Source organism: Desmodus rotundus, chromosome 10 (assembly GCF_022682495.2).
Source record: "Desmodus rotundus isolate HL8 chromosome 10, HLdesRot8A.1, whole genome shotgun sequence".
Taxonomy (NCBI): domain Eukaryota; kingdom Metazoa; phylum Chordata; class Mammalia; order Chiroptera; family Phyllostomidae; genus Desmodus; species Desmodus rotundus.
In genome coordinates, this window is record NC_071396.1 from 111,148,561 (window position 1) to 111,167,437 (window position 18,877).

Here is an 18,877-nt window from a genome sequence, read left to right on the forward strand (position 1 = left end):
CATCATATTTCTGACCAGTATTAAACCTTGATTTTATGTACCATTTAACATGTTTTTAATCCAATATTTCTCCTAAGAGGTGAGTGCTCTCTGATTTAAGAATTTTTGATAATTTATACAGACTCATCTGAGCTCAGCCACTATAAAATTTTAGATAGTAATGTATTTAAAAAGTACAAATTCATGTACACTTTATATCAAAACATTTAAAGACCACATGGAATTTGAACACACTGATGGAGAGCAGCACCCAGTGTGCACCTGTGTGCGGCGCGGCTCGCTGCGTGCCCAGCGTTTACGGCTTGTTTTCGTTACCTGAGGACGGGACCCCCGACTCCCTCCAGGTGCTTCCTCCCGCCCCAGAGCTGTGGCACTGAGAGCTGCCTGGTGTTTTGGGGGTCCTTCTCTTCACACCTCTCAGAAAGGATCGTATTTCAAGGAAGAAAGTAAATTTTAATCAGCACTCCCAAATGTTCTTCTGATTGCCAAGAAACCCTGTATTATTGTTAGAAATTATAGGTTCCAAGTTCTTCGGGAGCTGTGTGTGGACGCCCGGGCCTCCTTAGCTCCCCTGACAAGGGCGTTGACGATTTAAGGTCTCCAGCCTGCCCTGAGAGATCACTTACATCGAACAGCAGATGAAAAGCCAGTGCAGATGTAATTTATCGTCGGCGTTTCCTTCTGAAGAATAATTGTGGAGACTTGGCTGGATCAATAATATGGATTTTTGTTGTTAGGTCTTGTAGTCTGCACCATAATGAGAGATAGGGGACAGTGGCTGTTTTCTAATAGAAAATAAGGGATTGGTTTCCATGTCTTTGTACATTTGAATGCAAAATGGCACATGTGAAACTAATTCAAGTTGTTAAGAAAAGTCTCCTTCTGTATCTCTGCTATCATGTAAATATGGCATGTTACATGAACCCCCTTCACACAGAGTGAGATAATTACATTCAGTTTTTCTCTTAAAATTTTTGTTTTGAAAAATACTCTGTTGCCCACTCTCCAACGCTAGGCCCCCTGCCCCTCAAAAAAAAAAAAAAAAAACTCGGTAAGTGAAAATTGAACATAGTGTGACAGACGCGTCAAGCCACCACGGTGAACTTACACATAAGACGCTGCAGACCCGCGTGCTGAATAAAAGCCTGCACATCAGAGCCCAAGGTCACCGACGTGCGCAGAACCAAGTCCCACAGAAACGCAGCGTTGCCTCTGTGCCGGTGCAGACGTTCAGCCGGGCAGGGCACCGGACTGAGTGCGCGCACAGCACACGCACCAGGGAAGAGCCCCCGTCAGAAGGAGGTTCCTGTGTGGGGGGTGCTTACATTTGACAAGAACGAAGCCGGGTGCAGCCTTCACCAGGGAGAGAGACGGGTCGTTCTCCACTAGGGTTGGGAGCAGATGAGACACTCCAGCGTCGTGTCCGCTGCCACACACTGCCAGGTGTGCGTGTGTGCGTGAGTGTGCATGCGTGTGTGTGCGCGCCGGCACACGTGCCTGGGCTTCATGCCCACCAGACGGCGGTGAGGGACGAACCATGGAGAACAATAGTATGTTAGCATTAACGAGTAAATTATCTTTGGGGATTCAGAAAAGTCTACGTTCAGTGTTACTTAATTGATAATACAGCTTGTTAGGAAGATTTATATTTCTAATTGATTAAATGATTAAATGAGTGATTATAATTACACTTTATTCTTCACAGCCCATCTACTCTATTCCTTTCTTCTGTATTGAAACAGTGATGTCCAGAAATAAACTTAACCCTAAGATAGGAAAGTAGAGATAGGTAGATGTTTAAATTAGCTTTATTGTGTAGATGGTAATAAGGAATGTGCTAACATACCCGTGTGAAGTAAGATGAAACGTAACTTGGGTAGAGCTCTCTTTATTAATGCATGTTCACTAAAGCTAGAAGAGCTAGTCGTGCTCCTGACGGGAAGGCCTTCTTGACTCCCCGCGTTGCTCTGCCTTGTCATAGGCACTGTTTTTGTGAGCTTCTGGAGGCATTCCATGCCTCCCAACCCCGGAAGCCAGGGCTCTGCTCTGATGCAGCCACATGGTGGGAGCGAAGCAGGCTGACTCGGACCCTGAAGACGTGTTGCATTAAAACATCTAAATGAGTGCAGGGGATAAAGAGAGGTAGAGGTGATTGATTTCATTTTTGGAAAGCCATTGTCTACTGTCACCGACTCCCTCCAAGGTTAGAGTTTTTATTCTCACCGGCCCTGCCTCGTGAGCCTTGTGGGGCCTGCTGCCTGGCTTGCCTGCACTTACGGTCTGAATACGCTGTGTGGAGGGATAGACCGCATATAGCAAGTCGGGCGGACGTTGGCTTGTGCAGAAATGCTCTCACAGTGAGTGCGTACACACATTTAGCAAGCCCCGAGTCTGCCTAATTGTTGCAGAGCTTCCGGTCCCGAGTTACCCTTGCAGATGAATGGGAGGAGTGTGTGCGCCGTTTCTTTAGCGCCCGCGACTTCCTGTTCTGTGCCGTGAAAGTTTGAGCAGCATCGACAGCATTGAACTGCTGTGGGTACTGAGCAATGGAGATTTTATCGTTACTCGGGATCCTCTGTGTGTTCACGGAGACCATTTAATTCACGTTATTAAGTAGGAAGTTATTAAAGAAGACCCTGATAGAGTCAGGTAAAACCAATTCAATATCCTCCAGTAGTTAGACAATTCAATAGGTTTTATTTAAGCAGAATCATATATACTGTATATTAACTATTCCAAGCAATCTTTACTCAGTTCAGAAAGGCCAGATGTATGGGAATTGTAAAAAATCAGGATATGCATAAAAACTGTTCAAGTGCATAAAGCAGCCCCATCTGGAAGACATCCACCAGAAATGAAGTTGTACAAAACCATTCCATTGATAATAAAGCTAATTTTTATGGGTCTGACAAGTATGTAATTATGTTCAGTGGTGCTTTTCAGATTTTATCACAGTCAATAAACCGCAGTGGTAATTTCATTCCCATTTGACATATTTACATGGAAACATTTGATTGGAGGAATTAGTAACCCTGAAAGCCTTGATAGATATGTTTTAATGATCTGTGACCTCCGCAGTCCCTCATGTGTTTGTTGTCGCAACAGGCGAGAAGTCGTTCCTGTGCGACCTCTGCGGCTTCGCGGGCGGGACGCGGCACGCCCTCACCAAGCACCGCCGGCAGCACACAGGTGAGTGCGCCCGACCTCTGGCCCCGCGCTCTGGGCTCCTCCCTGGCCTAGCAGCCCTGTGCTTGGGGGCCCGCTGAAGGCTCTGGTTGACTCTCGTGAGGTCTCAGCTCACCCCTTTTCATGTTAAAAACCAGGCCACTGCACATGGGTCGGGGTCCTCTGTGAATTCATGATGACCAGGAGGGAGGAGAGTTGGGCCTCCAGAGCAGATACACCAGGCTCTTCACAGAAGCCGGCTCTGCCTGGACCTCACAGGCGGGGCCAGGGTCCACGGCCTTCCTCTCAGGCCCACCCTCTCAGCCCATCTGCCTCTCATCCATCCACCTTGCTCCCTGCCCACAGCTGCTCCCCACCTTCTGCAGCCTCCAGGCCCACCTCTTTCTCACCTGCCTAACCACCTAAGGCCCTGCCCAGCAATCGCTCTGTGAGTTTTAACAAGTGGAAGTGGTTTGAGGCCATCACTTTTCAGTCGTTTTTGCTCTTAAGCGTGGATAGCGACGGAGAGGGCGGCATAGGGCGTGTGTCCATGGAGGGGTTTGTTCCCACGACGTGCACGCTTGTGCTTCGACGCAACGAAGCGATGCCTCGGTTAGGAGCCCTGCCGGGTGGGAACTGTTGAACACTTGTGACAACCGTTTGCCTACTTGGTGCACGGTAACGGATTCCGTAAGTGATTGTTTTAGCAGTTCTGCACTTTATGTGCCTACGTGAGTGCTGTGCTGGCATCGTCCCTTCCAGTTATCAATAGAACCACTTTTTACTCTCAGAGGTGACCTAGTTTAGATGCTAAGTCATGTGGTAACACAATTTGTAACAAAACGTTGAGCTTAAGGTACCAGGAGAGGGGCTGAGTTGGGCACATTTGTGGCACATTTTGATTCTAGATGGTTAGGAGTTAACTCCAGGTGCCTGCGATGCCCTTTTTGGAGTTGGTAAGGCCACTGAAAATCCGCACTGGCCACGCCTTTCCCTTCTGGAGCTCCTGTGCTTCACACGTCCCTCTGGGACAAGAGTCGTTACGGAGCCACAGAGGATCTCCGGTGTTGAGCGGAGTGCTGGAAACACGGACTTAACTCTGCACACGTAGCAGTGTATGGAGAGTCTCCAGTCGTGGCCTGCGGTCATGCGTTGTTAGCCCGGCGATGTAAAAGGTCCGGCTGAAGGGCGCGGGAGAGGTGTGGGGGACGTCACCCTCCTCCTGTCCTGCAGGAGCTGGCAGCATGTGGCTGTGCAGTGTGTCCCTGGTGGGTCTCGAGTCTCACTGTTCTCAGCTTACCAGTGCCTGAGTGTTGCCATTGAAGCGTCCCTGTTGACGCCTGGTCACACCCCGGGGCCAGGACACGTTTGCTCGTGTGTGCCACCTTTGCCAGCATGGGGCACTCCCGCTCGACCACCACGGGGACAGTCACGCTGTGATCGCGGGCATTTACAGGGCTTGATCAGGGCCAGCCAAGCAGGTAGCTTTCTACTTGACGTCAGGTCCAGAGGCTCCTTGTTACCCTGCTTTTAACTTACTCCCGTACCGGACAGTGTCTCCCAGACAGAGGCATCCGTCTTTTTGGCACTTGTCTGCCACTGTGCACAAACCACACGTGATTCCTTAATACCAAAGCCAGCTCTGGAGACTGTTTGCTTCAGCCAAACAACTGAGCACAGTCCAGTCTACGCCCTTAGCTTAAGACCCTGCATTTCTGAAATCTAAGTGACATGCAGCTTTTCCCCCAAGGCCAGCATTGTGTGGCGCAGTGGAAATCTGTTTCTCTGCTGCGTTCCTCTTTGACGTGGTTGCCTTTTCACCACGGACAGCGCAGGCAGGTTACACTCAGCCGGGGCAGGGCAGGTGCCAGCCTGTTCCAGGTGGCGTCGGTCACTCCCTCCTGTGGTGCCGCTGTCTGGGGCCTGTCCGAGATTCATTGTTGTCACCTGTCAGAGACACCTGGCTCAAGGGCCCAGGAGCAGGTCCTCACGTGAGGTTGGAGGGCCTCAGCCAGCTCTGGCGCCGCGCCGCCTGGACGATGCCACGTGGGCGCCGGCAGGGGCGCGTGTGGCTGTCTGACAGCCCCTGACACACGGGCCGCTCGGCCCCGCATCCCGGTTCCCCCTCATCTTCCCGGACTTGGGCAGAGGATCCGGAGGCTCAGACCATTCCTTCGTGGCTACTCGGGCCAAGGTGACCACCCACAAGAAAGAGTGAAGCCTGGCGCGCTGTGCCAGGAGAGACAGGAGGAGGGAAGGAGCTGTCCCCTCCATCTGCTCTTTGCACAGGGCGCACGCAGCTCCTGTTGTCCACATCCTGCCTACGGATCTGCGCAGCGGGCTGGCTGCGCCATGATAGAGGGGGTTGCGGGGCTGGTCCCAGGGCAGCCAGTGAAGCTGACCCGGCCCCCAGAGCTGCCCTTCACCAGGCGTGTGCGCTCTCCAGAGCGGGCCACCTCCTGTCTGGCGCTGGGAGGTGGCAGGTGGCTGAGCCCTTCCTGACACCTGTAAGGTCTGCTCTCACCTTTTACCATCCAGGAGTTGGGCTCGCTCTTTTCGTTTTGTCTGTGTATTAGAACTAACAAACGAGAAAGTACGCCTGCATTGCTGAAGTGCATTTCCTGGAGAAATGATCATTTCTGACTACAAAAAATGCCAGTTACCGTGTTCAAGCAGTCGTGTTGGACTCGCCCCAGGATGAGTGCGCCGCACAGGAACTGCCGCGTGCGGGCCTGAGTGAGCCGTGGCTGTGGGGGCGACACCACGAGCCCGTCCTGGGGGCCTGCTGGCGCGCACCGTGCCCTTCTCCCCGGTGCGCACGTCAGTCTGCGCTGCCCTTGGGTCAGGTGGGGTCGGCAGTTCGCTGTGCACCGAGGCACTGTGCGGGCTTAGTGTGAGCTTCAGGTGGGTGGTTATGGAGGGTGCGGCAGATGCCGTTACTCTTTAAAAGTGGTGTTTTAGGTTTAACCTGTGTGACATGAAAATGCCGTAAGTTTAAATGAACGAAACGTTTGTCGTGGTTTTTGAGTCCTTTTATGCTAAAGCCTCCAAACCAAGAAAGTGACCTTCAGAGGGTTTGGACGGCCTTCAGTTTGCACCTCTGACTCTGGCAATGCATATGGCACGCATTCTCCACCACCACCACCCGCCCCGGCCCTCCCTCCCACGCCAGTCAGAGGCGCGGCAGGCGGGCACCGTCCACCACGGCTGTCGTCGAGGTGAGCGCTTCTGCGGTGAGTCCTGATGTCAGGACGTTGTCAAAACCGAGGTCGAATGGAGGAAGGAAGCCTCAGACTGTGTGTGAATTGGCTTAATTTGAAAAATCCTCACATTGTCTGACCGCTGGGACTCGTCGAGTGGAAAGTGGAAGACTCACTACCTCACCTGGAGGCCGTGCAGCTGCCGTAATCGTGACAGTACTGTGTCGGCACACAGGCAGGCCAGCCGGGTACAAAAGCTCCGCGGCATTCCCAGAAATAGATTTCTTTGCCAATCTGTTGGGTTGACCAAAAAGCCCGTTTATTTTTTTCCATAAGGTAAAAGACACATTTTTCATTTTCACTAATAACTCTATTGATCCGGACATATTGAGTATGCCGGCATCTCTTGCGTGGCAGAACACTGATTGTTCTCTGTCGGTGTCTCGATTTGATCGCTGTCAACCGCAGGTGGTCCACCCGACCGTGGAGCACCGTCCAGCAAGAAATCTCCTGCACAAAACTTCGCAAACCACTTCTGACACGCTTCATCAGTCTCAGCACCTTCTGCATGTACTGCACAAATCTTTTTTTTGCGTTTCAGTTGTTTTTATCTTTCTTGAAATTATAATAAAGTATAATATGCCAAAAATGTTTATTTTCTTCCATCTTCAATATTAAAATGGCTACACAAAAATGCACCGATTTTGATGTCTTTTTTTTTAAAATGCAGGCTGATATGACAGCTGTCACAATACAATGTAATAAAATTGTTTCAAATGATGTTAAAGACAGCTAAGCACTATGAGAGCCATTTTACAGAAAAAACTAAACGAACTTTTTGGCCAACCCAATACATCCAAATTATTTCAACATGATATCTGTATAACATTCTTATCAATACCTTATTATTTTTTGCTCTAAGAGTTTGAAATGGGTGTGTATTTACACTTCTAGCACCTTCCCACCCAGAGGCTAAGTTTTCTTCTGAAATCCATGATCCGCATGCATTTACATCTGATAAAATCTAGTTCCCATTCCCAAGCTGTCCCACACCAACTTAAACATTGTTTCAATAGGTGAATCCAGTATCCGTTTTAAAGCTTAAGTTTACATTAATTAAAGTTAAGTAGCCACATTTCAAGTGCTCACCAGCCAGTGTAGCTAGCGGAATTCTTCGAATGTATGTGTGCAGGGAGGTGGGTAAAGGGCAAGAAGCAGCGGCACAGGGCCAGCCGAGAGTCCTGTGCCAGCTGTGGACTGACTCGTGGTGAAGCGTGTCTGTAGGTACAGTGGTTGTATGTGCCCAGGGACGGGGGGAGAAAATGTAAAGTGCTGTGAAATGCTACTTTAAATGTTTCTCTTAAGCTTCTGTACCTTTGATTCAACTTAGTGAGCTATAATTTCTCTTCTCACAGTGTTTTAATTGGTATCAACTTATAGCTTTATTGTATTATTATCTTCATATTTAACATCTTGATAAGTTTTACAGTATATATTCAAAGTGTATTTTTGATCAGTGCTTTTCCCTGGTTTATCCTCATTGAGATTTTGTAATGGCTCGGCTGTAGTTTGTCAGATGTCTTCAAATCTAGCGCTGGGCCACAGCCGTCCTTTGGATTTCCGTTTGTGTAAGTTACATTTGGACTAAATGTATACCATCCTTCTGTTACAATATAGAAATAAAAATTGGTGGTACCTTCCTTCTCACTGAGAGAAAATATTTAAATGCCCCAAATATGTGTAGTCCATTGAACTATATTATTAAAGTTTTATGGAAATAAGTTTCTTTTTAATTGTTAACAACAGGTTTAGCCCTTTGTTTCCAACTTCCGTGCTGATTCACATGCCCCACTTCTTGATGCATTGCAGGGGAAAAGCCTTTCAAGTGCGACGAGTGTAACTTCGCCTCCACCACCCAGTCTCACCTGACGCGGCACAAGCGGGTACACACGGGCGAGAAACCCTACCGGTGCCCCTGGTGTGACTACAGGTAAGGGCTCCTTCCAGGGCGGGGCCACAGCAGGGATGGAGGTCCGGTTGCGTTCACCATTACAGAGTCCTGTGACCAGCCTAAGTCAGCACAGTTTGGAAGTGACTCACTGATTCACGTCACTGCCCAGTTTTTGTGACTGTTGTTAGAACTGAAAATTCTTCTCCATTGGTTGCATTCTTTACATTTAGGTTTCATTATCTTTGGGCACACCCGAATTTCAAGTGGTTTTCTTTCTTTGCCGAAGTGAGGAGCCATCCCAGTTTCTCAGCTGAGTGGTGTCTCACCTGTGGGGAGGGAGACGCTCGCCTGGGCAGAGCAGGCAATACTGGGCACACTTCCTGCCCTTAAGGACATCCTAGCAGGGTAGGTGACTGGTCCTGTGCAGGAGTGATTATAATGCAGATCCGCTGGGTAGAGTGGAAAGCCAGGGACCTGCGTGGAGAAGGACAGAGTTCTGCTGGAACAAAGCCCCCCAGGGGAGCGAGTGTCTCCGTGGTGGTTGAAGGGGTGGGTGAGCTTCAGACATGCGGATGTTCCACGCACGCCCAGGTGGCCACAGCCCAGGGCAGCATTTCCGTGCCCAGAGTGTGGGGGAGGTCATGTGTGCTCATGAGGCCCGCGGGGGCCAAGTGGTCCCCTCTAGCCTGCAGCGTTGGCGGTCGGTGGCAGCAACGCAGAGGTGTGGAGAGGAAGAGGTCACCCTCTGTGGAAGCGGGTATGCAGAGGGGGCAGAGGGACGTAAGCCGGGGAGTGAGGTTACACTGGAGCCTGGCTGTGAGATCGGAGCTCAGGAGGGTCAGGGACACCCCAGGGTGTGCAGGCAGCGTGTGACATCTGTCTTAGGCGCGTCTCCAGCTGACTGTGGAGCCTGAGTGGGAGGGGGAGAGCATTCTCATGTGGGAGCTGGAGCCTGCGTGTTGTTGCTCCTTGAGCTGCAGGGCAGCCTGCCAGCACAGCGGCCTCCGGGCCTTACGGGGACCTGTGCCGGCAGCCCACAGCCGGTGGTAAAACTCGGCTTCTGTGTTCCTCTGGATGTCGCCGGCGCTCAGTAAATATATTGCCACAATCTCTGTTATTATCCTCATTACTGCATTAAGTTGTATTTTAAAGGTCATCTAATAGAACAGAGATATTACAGATATATTTCATTCATTAATTATTCATTCTTTCAACATTTTATGAGTTCTGTCTTTGCTTAACACTAGAGTGGTGTGTCTTGGAAGTTTGGTAAAATGGTGATGCAATTAGAAGCCGACCCAGAAATTCTAAGGCGCTGATAATGTGAGTTATTTAAAAAATAAACATTATTGAAGATTCTTTTTTCTTATTAAAGAGGCCATACTATGTAGTTGCCTTCCCTATAAAACATACAAAAGAAATTACAAAGTTATAAAAACTTCCTTTAATTACCATTTTTAGCTGTTAGGATTGTGTCTTTCCAGGCTGTGTTCGTGCATAAGGTTCGAGTTGGTGTTTGGGGGCTCCTCTCTCTCTCTCTCTCTCTCTCTCTCTCTCTCTCTCTCTCTCTCTCTCTCTCTCTCTCTCTCTCGTTATCAATTGTGCACATTTAAAGTATAACCACCCTTCTGTTCCACTTTTCTTGTGTGACTGTGGTTTTAAAATATTATTTTTGAGCAGCAGAACTGTTATTGCAAACAAGACCCTGAACGGACCCGCATGTGCACCCGGCCCGAGCGCTGTCTCCCGCCAGCAGGCAGATTTTGGAGGTAGACTCCGCAGCTCACCCCAGACCCGAGAGCGAGCCAGGCCAGGTGGCTTTTGCGGGCAGAGGTGGTGGCAGTAGGCCACCGAGCCTCAGGAGGGCGCCACCCCTGTCAGGGACCACCTCCACCTCTGCAAAGAGGGGTGTCAGGGTGCCTGCCGTGTGGGACCGTGGTCCCCGTGAGGTGAGGGACTTCAGCATCGGCAGGCAGTGCCGATGGGAGCCCCGCCCCGCGAGCCCCCCGACCGGGCAGGCACGCTGCCCTGGGGCCTCCGCACGCCTGCCTGCGTGTGGCAGGCTGCCCCGAGGGCTGACGGGTGGTGAAGTGCAGTTATAGTAGATGCCCCCGGGGACTTGTTTAGTTCTTGAAGTTGTTAAAATTTTGTCAAATTCAAAATCGATTGCTGGGTAGTCACTGAAATACTTGGAGTTTCCAAACGCCTGGTCTGCAGACTGCTCTTCTGGAGCACAGCGGTAAGACTTGCGTGGCCTCGAGTTAGAGTGATGAGCAGGGGTCACTTTATTACATTTTTAAACATCTTAAGCCATTTTCAGGTTTTTACTCAAAACATGTTTATTCCTAACAAAATTTTTGTGCACATCCATGATTTTTTGGAAGAAATTCCTAGAAGTGTGATTTAAGACTTTTAATTAATGGTATTACTGCAAAGGTCGGGGTTTGAATTTTGTCTTGCAGATCAGGACTGTGTTCAGTAGGCTCTCAGGTCCTTGTCTGGGTTTTCTTGGTGTGAAAGTGTGTTACCCCTCTGCTGAGGCCGAGGTTGCCTCACTGGTCCGCGTTCGGGTGGCCTCCCTGAGACAGCGTCACTGAGCTGGGGAGAGTGCTGGGCCCTGCAGTGGGAAGGGGCTGTGCTTCCCTAGAACGCCGGCCCTGTCCCTCCAGTTACTGCTCCAGACACTTTAAGTGTAGTCGTCTCTGCCAAACTCCCTCTTGAAATGCTCCAAGTCTTTGACAACAGGGTGATTTTATCTGTATTTAAAACTTTTAAATAACTTGATTATTACTGGAAGTGAAGAGTTGGCACGTTTTCTGTTTGTGCGAGTTCTGTCACTCTGTGTCCATACAGTTGTCTGTGTTCACTAGTGAACAAGAGGCAAGTTAACTTTGAAAAATCCATGAAGACTTCCTAAGTTAGGGGTTAGGAATGAAACGTGGGATTTACAGCACACACCTGTATTTTTTTGTTGGTGAGCAAAAGATTAAAAATGAGCAGAGAGTTAAGTTCACCACGATCGTTCCGGTTGCACCGCACGGCAGAATGCGGACCGCGCTCGCAAGAACGAAGAACGCCTTCTCTCAGGATGCGGTGTTTCTGAGCGTGCATGCGAGTACCTGTAAGACAGTCACACGCTCTCTACGAAGATCGCATTTGGGCTATTGGCACCTTTCCGTAATATTTTGCTGCTTAAAATATTTAATTAACTCTTTTCCCCTTTAGGCTTTTATTTATTTAATATATATACATAAAAATCATTCCTATAGTGTATTCCTATCTATGCCATTATTAACACTTATTTTCAGGTAACTATCGTTAGAAATTGTAGTAATATTTCAATTTCCTTGAAAAATATATTTTTCATTTTATAAATTGAACATTAGGGGAGAAATACTAGTAGTAATAATTATTCATGAAAAATGTGAATATAGATTTGTTTACAAAAGAATTTTATAATTGGTCCTTTGAACCTGGGGCTATTTTTCAAGTTTGCATTATTAATTTAGGCAGTGACATTTCATTCTATTTAGATGTAAACATGTGCCCCCTTCCTAAGCTTTTACTGTCTAAAATATCCAAAAGTCTAATCCATTACAAATCAGTATATTTCATCATTGCTCCAAAATTTTTTCACCATTAATTATTATTCATTATAACCTCAAAGCATAAATTGAGATTCATAGCACATGTCCGATATTATTTGTGCAGCAAATTTGTTAGATTTGCTTCCACATTAAAATGGAAACAACCTAACATTGACTCTTATTTTTATTTCCCTTTGTTGTGTATTGTCACTTCTATATTAATGGGGAGTAGAAAAGCCTTTGCTATGTTGTAGCAAGTACCCTCTCTAATGATGTAAATCTGTTTCCCCGTAGAATTTATTAGTCTCAGACTGTGCCCTGTCTCACCGAGGGCGCTGGCTTCCACATAATCGTAGGTGGCCCTAATTGGACTTTCTTCCACATGGATTGTCCTCTCATGGGCGTCCACTTTTTAATTTAGGGTCTAAGGAGGAAACAGTACATACACATCAAACAGTAAACGCCGGGAGGTCCTGCAGAACAACAGAAAATACTACCTGCAGTACTGAAGATACTGAGGGCGACCCCATGTTGCACTTTGTCGTTTTGTAAATTAAAGAGGACTAACATTTTGAGACGAAGTCTGGCCACTTGGTCATTTACTTATCACATCCCCGCGATGGGTCTTGGAACAGCCTCGTGCTTGAAGACCGCTTTCGGCCAGGTTTTCTTCTCAGCTTCTCGGCACTTCCAGCCATGTGCACGCTCTTCACAAACGTTCTTGGACTGTTTTCCCTTTCACTGTCTCCACTCTTTCCATTCTCCCTGTAATTACTTGGAAGTATGTTACAGAGCTGAGGAATGAAGTCTGTGACTCCTGCCTCGCCGTAAACATTTACTCCAGCGTCCTGCTGACCTTGCGGGAGACGCCCTTTGGTTTCCCCGACTGGGAGGTTTACTTAGCTCTGGGCCGGTGTGGCCGGTGTGTCCGCAGAAGTCGCTGATCCGTGAGGCTTTGATTCCAAGAGAACGTTCTTTCCCTTTTTTTGGTGAATGTAACATTTAATCCAGATGTGGTACCACCTAGAAATGCTTTTTGTGCTACATTCTAACATCTAAATATTTTGTTTCGTATTTTTTAGACTGAATTCAGTAAGTTTTCACACATCTGAGTGCCTTAGGGAAAATGTACTGGTCATCACAACCATCTGAAGTGTGTGTGTGTGTGTGTGTGTGTGTGTGTCCCAGAAAACTGTCAAATGACACCGTGAGTTGAATTGAATTCCACCTTAACTTTGCGCGATGCTGGAAGCATTCAGGGACAGCGTTAAGACGTGAGGCAGAAAGCTGTACTTGTAATAAGTCTGTATTTCCCCTTTAACAGTTTACATTACTTTCTCAAACACAAGTGTCTGTCAAGTGTCTTAGTCACGAAAACTCTTCAGGTGTCAGATGATACTGTGCGTCTTCACGTAATGTGCAGCCCAGACGTGTGTGTCTTACGTGCCAGGCCACCGTAGGCAGGCCTTCCCGGTGCTGTGGCAGCAGGAGCCCGGTGCAGGGCACAGCGGGGCCCTGTCCCTGCCCCCGTCCCCCATGTGCTGTCAGCTCCCGGAGTACGGCAGGCGGGCTCCACGGGGACCCTCTGCTGCTTTTGGAGGATCTGTCCGCAGAGTTTCAGTTTCCCGGCATCAGGCCGGTTCCCAGACTGTGCTCCAGAGATGGTGGACAGGATGCACTTGCCTTTGTCCTGAAGAACGACACGGAGGACAACTGGCGTAGGGTGGGCAGCAGAGCCTGTAGGTGCCAGGCTAGGGAAGGGAGGGCGTGCACCCCTCCAACGGCACCCTCCCCTTCCTCTGAAGAGTCGGAGGTAGCAGTTCTTTCCTTTGGGTGACTTTGAACTTCTTGAAGAGGAGTGACGCCAGGTGAAAGCAATCAGTGACAATGTCTGGTGTTGATGTTAGATATGCTGTATGTGTAAAGCAATGTGGTGCCACAGGCCTAGTTATGTCAGAACAGACTTTGAATCAAACCATTTTGTCGGTGAAATGGCCGCAGAGAGAAAGACTAATACTGCATGATATCATTTACATGTGGAATCTTGGGGGAAAAAAGTTCAAACTCATAGAAACAGGAGCCAGAGACGTGGTTTCCAGGGCTGAGCCGGGGCATCGGGAGGCATCGGCAAAGGCGCACAATTCGGCGGTGACAGGAATGTAGTCGGGCTCTAAGGACAGCGTTGGTGATGGTTGTTGGGGATGCCGCTTTGTGTGGGATTGAACTTGCTGAGAGAGCAGGCCTCCGGTGCTCTCACCGGAGAAAGATGAATTTACGGAAACTTATTTTATCGCTTAAAGTCAGTACTGTTTTATTTATCTCAATTCTGTCATCTCTTTATATTCCACCATATTATAACTGCTAATCCAGTCGATGGAATAAAACAATGTGCCAGGCTGGAAGGTTCCTTTGGCTAAAACCCAGTCCCATGCGAGCTTTCTTGGGACAATGATGATTCCAAGGCCACCTCCCAGTTGAGGAGTTTCTTGTGGCAGGTGATGTGTCCCGGGTGTGTCTGGGTGCGGCTTGCTCCTGAGGGACCCCCTCCTGCTGGCCGCCTTGAGGCCAGCTGGCCAGGTGCCTCCCCCTGTCCTGGCTGCTCTGGGAAGCCAGGTGTGGTCACTGGACACAGAGACCACACCCGTGGTGTCTCGAAGCCAGTTCAGTGACGCAGCATTGTGCAGGGGGCCGCCGCCCCGCCGTGTGCACAGGTCGGGATGGGGGGCCTCCCAGAACGCCGTGATCGTGTCTCGGTTTCTGTAATGAACTATGAAACCTCTGCGGTTTGCAAAGGGATCCTTCCCCCAGTGTTTTGGTTTCAGCAGAAATTGAACTCTCTCTGCAGAAGTATCTCCTGATTTTCACTAGTGAGTTTTATTTTTTCTCTCCTTTCTGATGGTGGTTTTGATTTGGTTTCATGTTCCCTGGGATGTTTGTGTCTGACGAGGTCTCACAGGTGGCGTGTTGTGCCCCTGCTGCTCCGCGGGGCCCCGTGCCAGCCCGTACACAGGCTTTGCCGGTTCTGGTTTCAGCCGGCTGTCCTGAGCCTGCACGGGACCAGTGTCCGGCCTGCAGCTGCTGCCGTGGGTTTCCTTCGGACGCAGCTCCTTTCAGTAAAGAGAATCTGGGGACTTGAAAACAAACAGATTCCGCAGCAGTAAAAATTGCGAATTGGTTCAGATGTTTTTAAAAGGAAAAAAGTCTAAGATAACTCCTTTTGCCTGTCAGTACACGTAAGTTGTTTTGCTGGTTGATGTAGCTGAAATAAGCGTTGGGACCACAGACTAATTAGAAGAGCCATTTGAACCCAAAGTGACCACACACTCCCTCTGCTATCTCTTAAAGTAGAGTCTGGATAAACATGTTTACCCCACCTGCTGGTGCCGAGTCCCAGACCCAGTCATTACGCGAGGACCCAGGCTATCTTTGGGGATGGTCTTCCTACAAGGAATTGCTATGGACAGTCCCTGGGGCGGCAGTTAGATATATCTGTCTATGTTACGTTTGAAAGAAAAGCCTTAGAGATGAAAAAAATAGAAAACATTTTTGGGGCAACAGTCTCTTGCATAATAAGTTATCCCTCAGGCACCAGAGCTATTACCACAGAACAAAACACTTTCCCATGTAACTATCTGCATCTGCCGGCACCGGAGGCTCTGCAACGTGGCTTATTAGGAAAACTCTGAGCCCGCCAGGAGGGCTGGCAGCGGCCCGTGCGGAGTCAGGCTCTCCCTCCCGCGTGTGAGCGGATCGCCCCAGCTGAGACTCGGCTGTGAGACTGTAACGGCCTGGAATAAAATGGCTTTGAAGTAAATAAAAGCACGTGGCCAATTGCCGTTGGTTCATTCGGAATGCAAGATATTAGTTATTTCATTTTATTTTCAGATCATTTGTGTCAGCATCTTTTGAAATGCTGCCTCTCCAGGGCTGTAGCGATTGTGGAGGAAACAAGGACGGCGAAGCCTGGACCACTTGGAAGAGGGGCGCGGTGGTGGGGCACGAGGTGTGAGGGTCGCCTCTCGTTCGGCGCACCGTCTGCTCCTTCAGGTCCCTTCACGGGACGCAGGGCACCTCGCGCGTGGCAGCAGGTGCGTGTGTGCCTGCCTTACCCGGAGAGCGTCTGTTAGAAACGACACCATCTTCTGTGAATTGCAAGTCTCCATTCTCTCCGTTAAGAGAATGCACGTAGCACAAACTCTGCATGGGCTTCTCTCCGTTTCTGAGAAACACCGTGTCTCTGAGAACTTCTACACAGCAAGAAGGGCACCTGAATTTTTTCTTCTTGGGGAAATTTTATGTTGCTTCTTACTACAGAGCAACAGTGAGCTGCAGTTGCGATCAACCTGAATTTGTTGTTCGATAACATAATAACGTGACCTGATAATTATCCCCACAGGGAGTTTCGACCTCATGTTCCCCATTTCTTCTCCCCACTAAACTTTAATTCCTTGCTCATGATTCGTTTGGCTTGAATCTTGCTGAACAGCCCAGTCCGTGACTTAGTGTCTCCTTCATCAGCTGTGACACCGTATGGACATCTCCTGGGGCACATTTGGAAACTGTCGATTACCTTTGCTCTGTCTTTCTTTTCTCAGTGTGTTTTCTTTCTTCATCGTGAATGACAGCTTCTAACATGTATGTGAAATGTCACTAAACAATCAGAATTTTCCCTTTGAGAGAAAGTGTGGTAAATATTTAGTGTTTGTGCTTAAATAAATCAATCTCTTGGGTCGAATTAGTTGTAAAAAGCAGTTGGCACTTAAATTTGAGAAATTTGTTTTGTTCTAAAAACTCGACAGCTTTCGTTTGAGTTAAAAGGAAGCTGCTTTCTCCCTCGGCGCTCCCACAGTGCACAGTCCCTTCGACTGTAAGTCACCCCCTCCTGCGAGCCTGGGGCACGGGGCACTGTGTGTTCAGGGACGCATCCACCCCCAAGGCCTGGGAGTGGAGAAGTTTGCGCAGGAAACGTGAGTCTTGGCTCGCATTCTGCTTTATGAAGCTCACGCACGGGCAGCATGCCGTGGGTGGGCCCCAGAGGAACCCAGCAGGGGTGCAGGTCACTTGGAAACCCGCAAGGGGCCCAACCGGCAGGGCAGGGGGGGCGCCACCCTGGGCATAGCCCTACCACCAGGCTCAGCCAGAGGCTGGCCCCTGTGCTCCTCAGCGGGGCAGCAAACGGCACTTGGGGCTGGGCAGCAGACAGGTGCCTGCCATCCTTCCGCAGCCTCCGTGGGGCCGCAGTGCTGCCACTGGGCTGCTTGCAGGGCCCGGGCTGCTGGAGGAGGACGGTGACCGTGAGTGGGGTCAGGGACCCATTTCCCTCCACAGCGCTCAGACTCAGGAAATGCCCAGAAGGAAACGGGGTTTGAAGACGAAATCGTGGCAGTGGCAGTGGTCAGTGCCGGGCCCAGTGGACCTGGGTGGCACCCAGGTGATCCATCACTCCCTTGGAAGGTGTGGGAAGTGGACAAAGTGCAGGGCGGAGAGCAATGGTGGGAGAGACCAAGGGCGGCCTCCCGGAAACTCGAGGGGCCCCCAGGCAGTGGGCTGGGTGGGTGTGCTCAGCACCTCAGCGACCTGATGGCAGGACAGTCTGCCTCTGCCTGGAGAGGGCACCTGTTCCCTCGGTAAACGGATGGGAATGGGCCGGGGGAGTGGCTGAGGGGAAGACATGGCCGGAGTGCTGGTTGGCTGGTCCCGAGGGCCTTTGCCCCGAGGAGAGCCTCAGGCGATGGCGGGAGCCGCAGAGCCCGTAGGCCGAGGACACACGTCGTGTTTGTTTTCCTTAGTCTGCTGCAAGCTGCTCTTTCAGTCCCACGCAGATGCCCACCTGGGGCGGCGAGAGAGCTGGCCGTGGGCCTCCTGTCATGGAAGATGGGGGTTTGCGAGGAACCCGCCGTGCCCTGGCAGATGTGCCCGGAGCAGAGCGGCACCTCACTGTTCTCTGCGTGGAGTCTCTGCAGCTGGAGCCTAGAGCCGGGGCCACAGAACCGCCAGGTCCTTTTGGACCCTGGCTGCCACGGCGTGCCCACGCCGGTGAGACTTCCCCTTCGTCCTGCTCAGAGCTCTCACTCGAGGACGTGGAGATTGTGTCGTGGTATTGCTCTGCCCTCCCTGCCACACACTCCCAACACTGGGATTTCATTGGCTTTCCATAGAGAATTCCTGCAAAATGCTCCTTTACACTAACTGTCCCCGTCATTCAAATGCCAGCGTGGCACTAGCCCGCAGCTCCGTGTGGTCACTGAGCACAGACTCATTGCAAATGTAGTTTTTTAACATGTGACATCTTTCCGATGACTTACTCCAAACAGTTCTTGCTAATGTCTCAGGGTTTTTCCAAGATCAGTAAATCTGACAGGCCCTGCAGTGACATCATCAGCCGTTTATTGTGATGACACCCAGCCCCCCGACATTTACGGCCCCTCCCTTTGCTTTACCTGCCTTTCCTCGGGCTGACCTCCTCCGAGGACGTACAAGCACGGCATAACTCTCTCACCAGTCATGGGCCTCATGACGCTTCCTCTGGCCATTGGGGGCGCAGCTCAAGTCAGACTGCTTCAGACTGACCCCTGCCACCTCCCCGCTGCCGCGTCTCTAGAGGCCTGGGCCCCTGCTGGGGGCGCTGCCAGGAGAGCGGATCAGGAGGGCCCTGGGGGCGCCTCGGGCCTGTGCACAGAGGACGAGAGAGACCGAAGACATGCCCCCCTCTGGGGAGACGAGGCGGGTCTGTGCTCAGGTGTCCCGAACAGAGCAGTGGGCAGTTGTGCAGGCCGCACAGGTGGGTGGGTGTGTGCGCACGTTTGGCACGCCGCCCACATTTTGTGGGGGCTTCCTTGGCTTCTGTGGGCATTTTCGCTGCTTTGTTTCGTTACGAATGAGGTCGCCACAAGGTGGTCACAGCTGCATCTCAGTTTTCAGTGTTAGCGTAGTGTTTTACTTCAAAAATGAACAGGGCGTTTCCCTCTGCACAG

At 50.2% G+C, this 18,877-nt stretch overlaps 1 protein-coding gene across 2 annotated transcripts in view; it reads left to right on the forward strand.

The window, feature by feature from the left end:
* Positions 1 to 18,877, forward strand: part of ZNF407 (zinc finger protein 407) — a 311,190-nt gene that overhangs the window by 192,319 nt on the left and 99,994 nt on the right. For both annotated transcript variants that reach the window (XM_024580703.3, XM_053913458.1), the window contains 2 exons: positions 3,106 to 3,189; positions 8,235 to 8,355. In XM_024580703.3, coding sequence (XP_024436471.2) covers positions 3,106 to 3,189; positions 8,235 to 8,355 — 205 coding nt within the window. The remainder of the gene's footprint in view (positions 1 to 3,105; positions 3,190 to 8,234; positions 8,356 to 18,877) is intronic.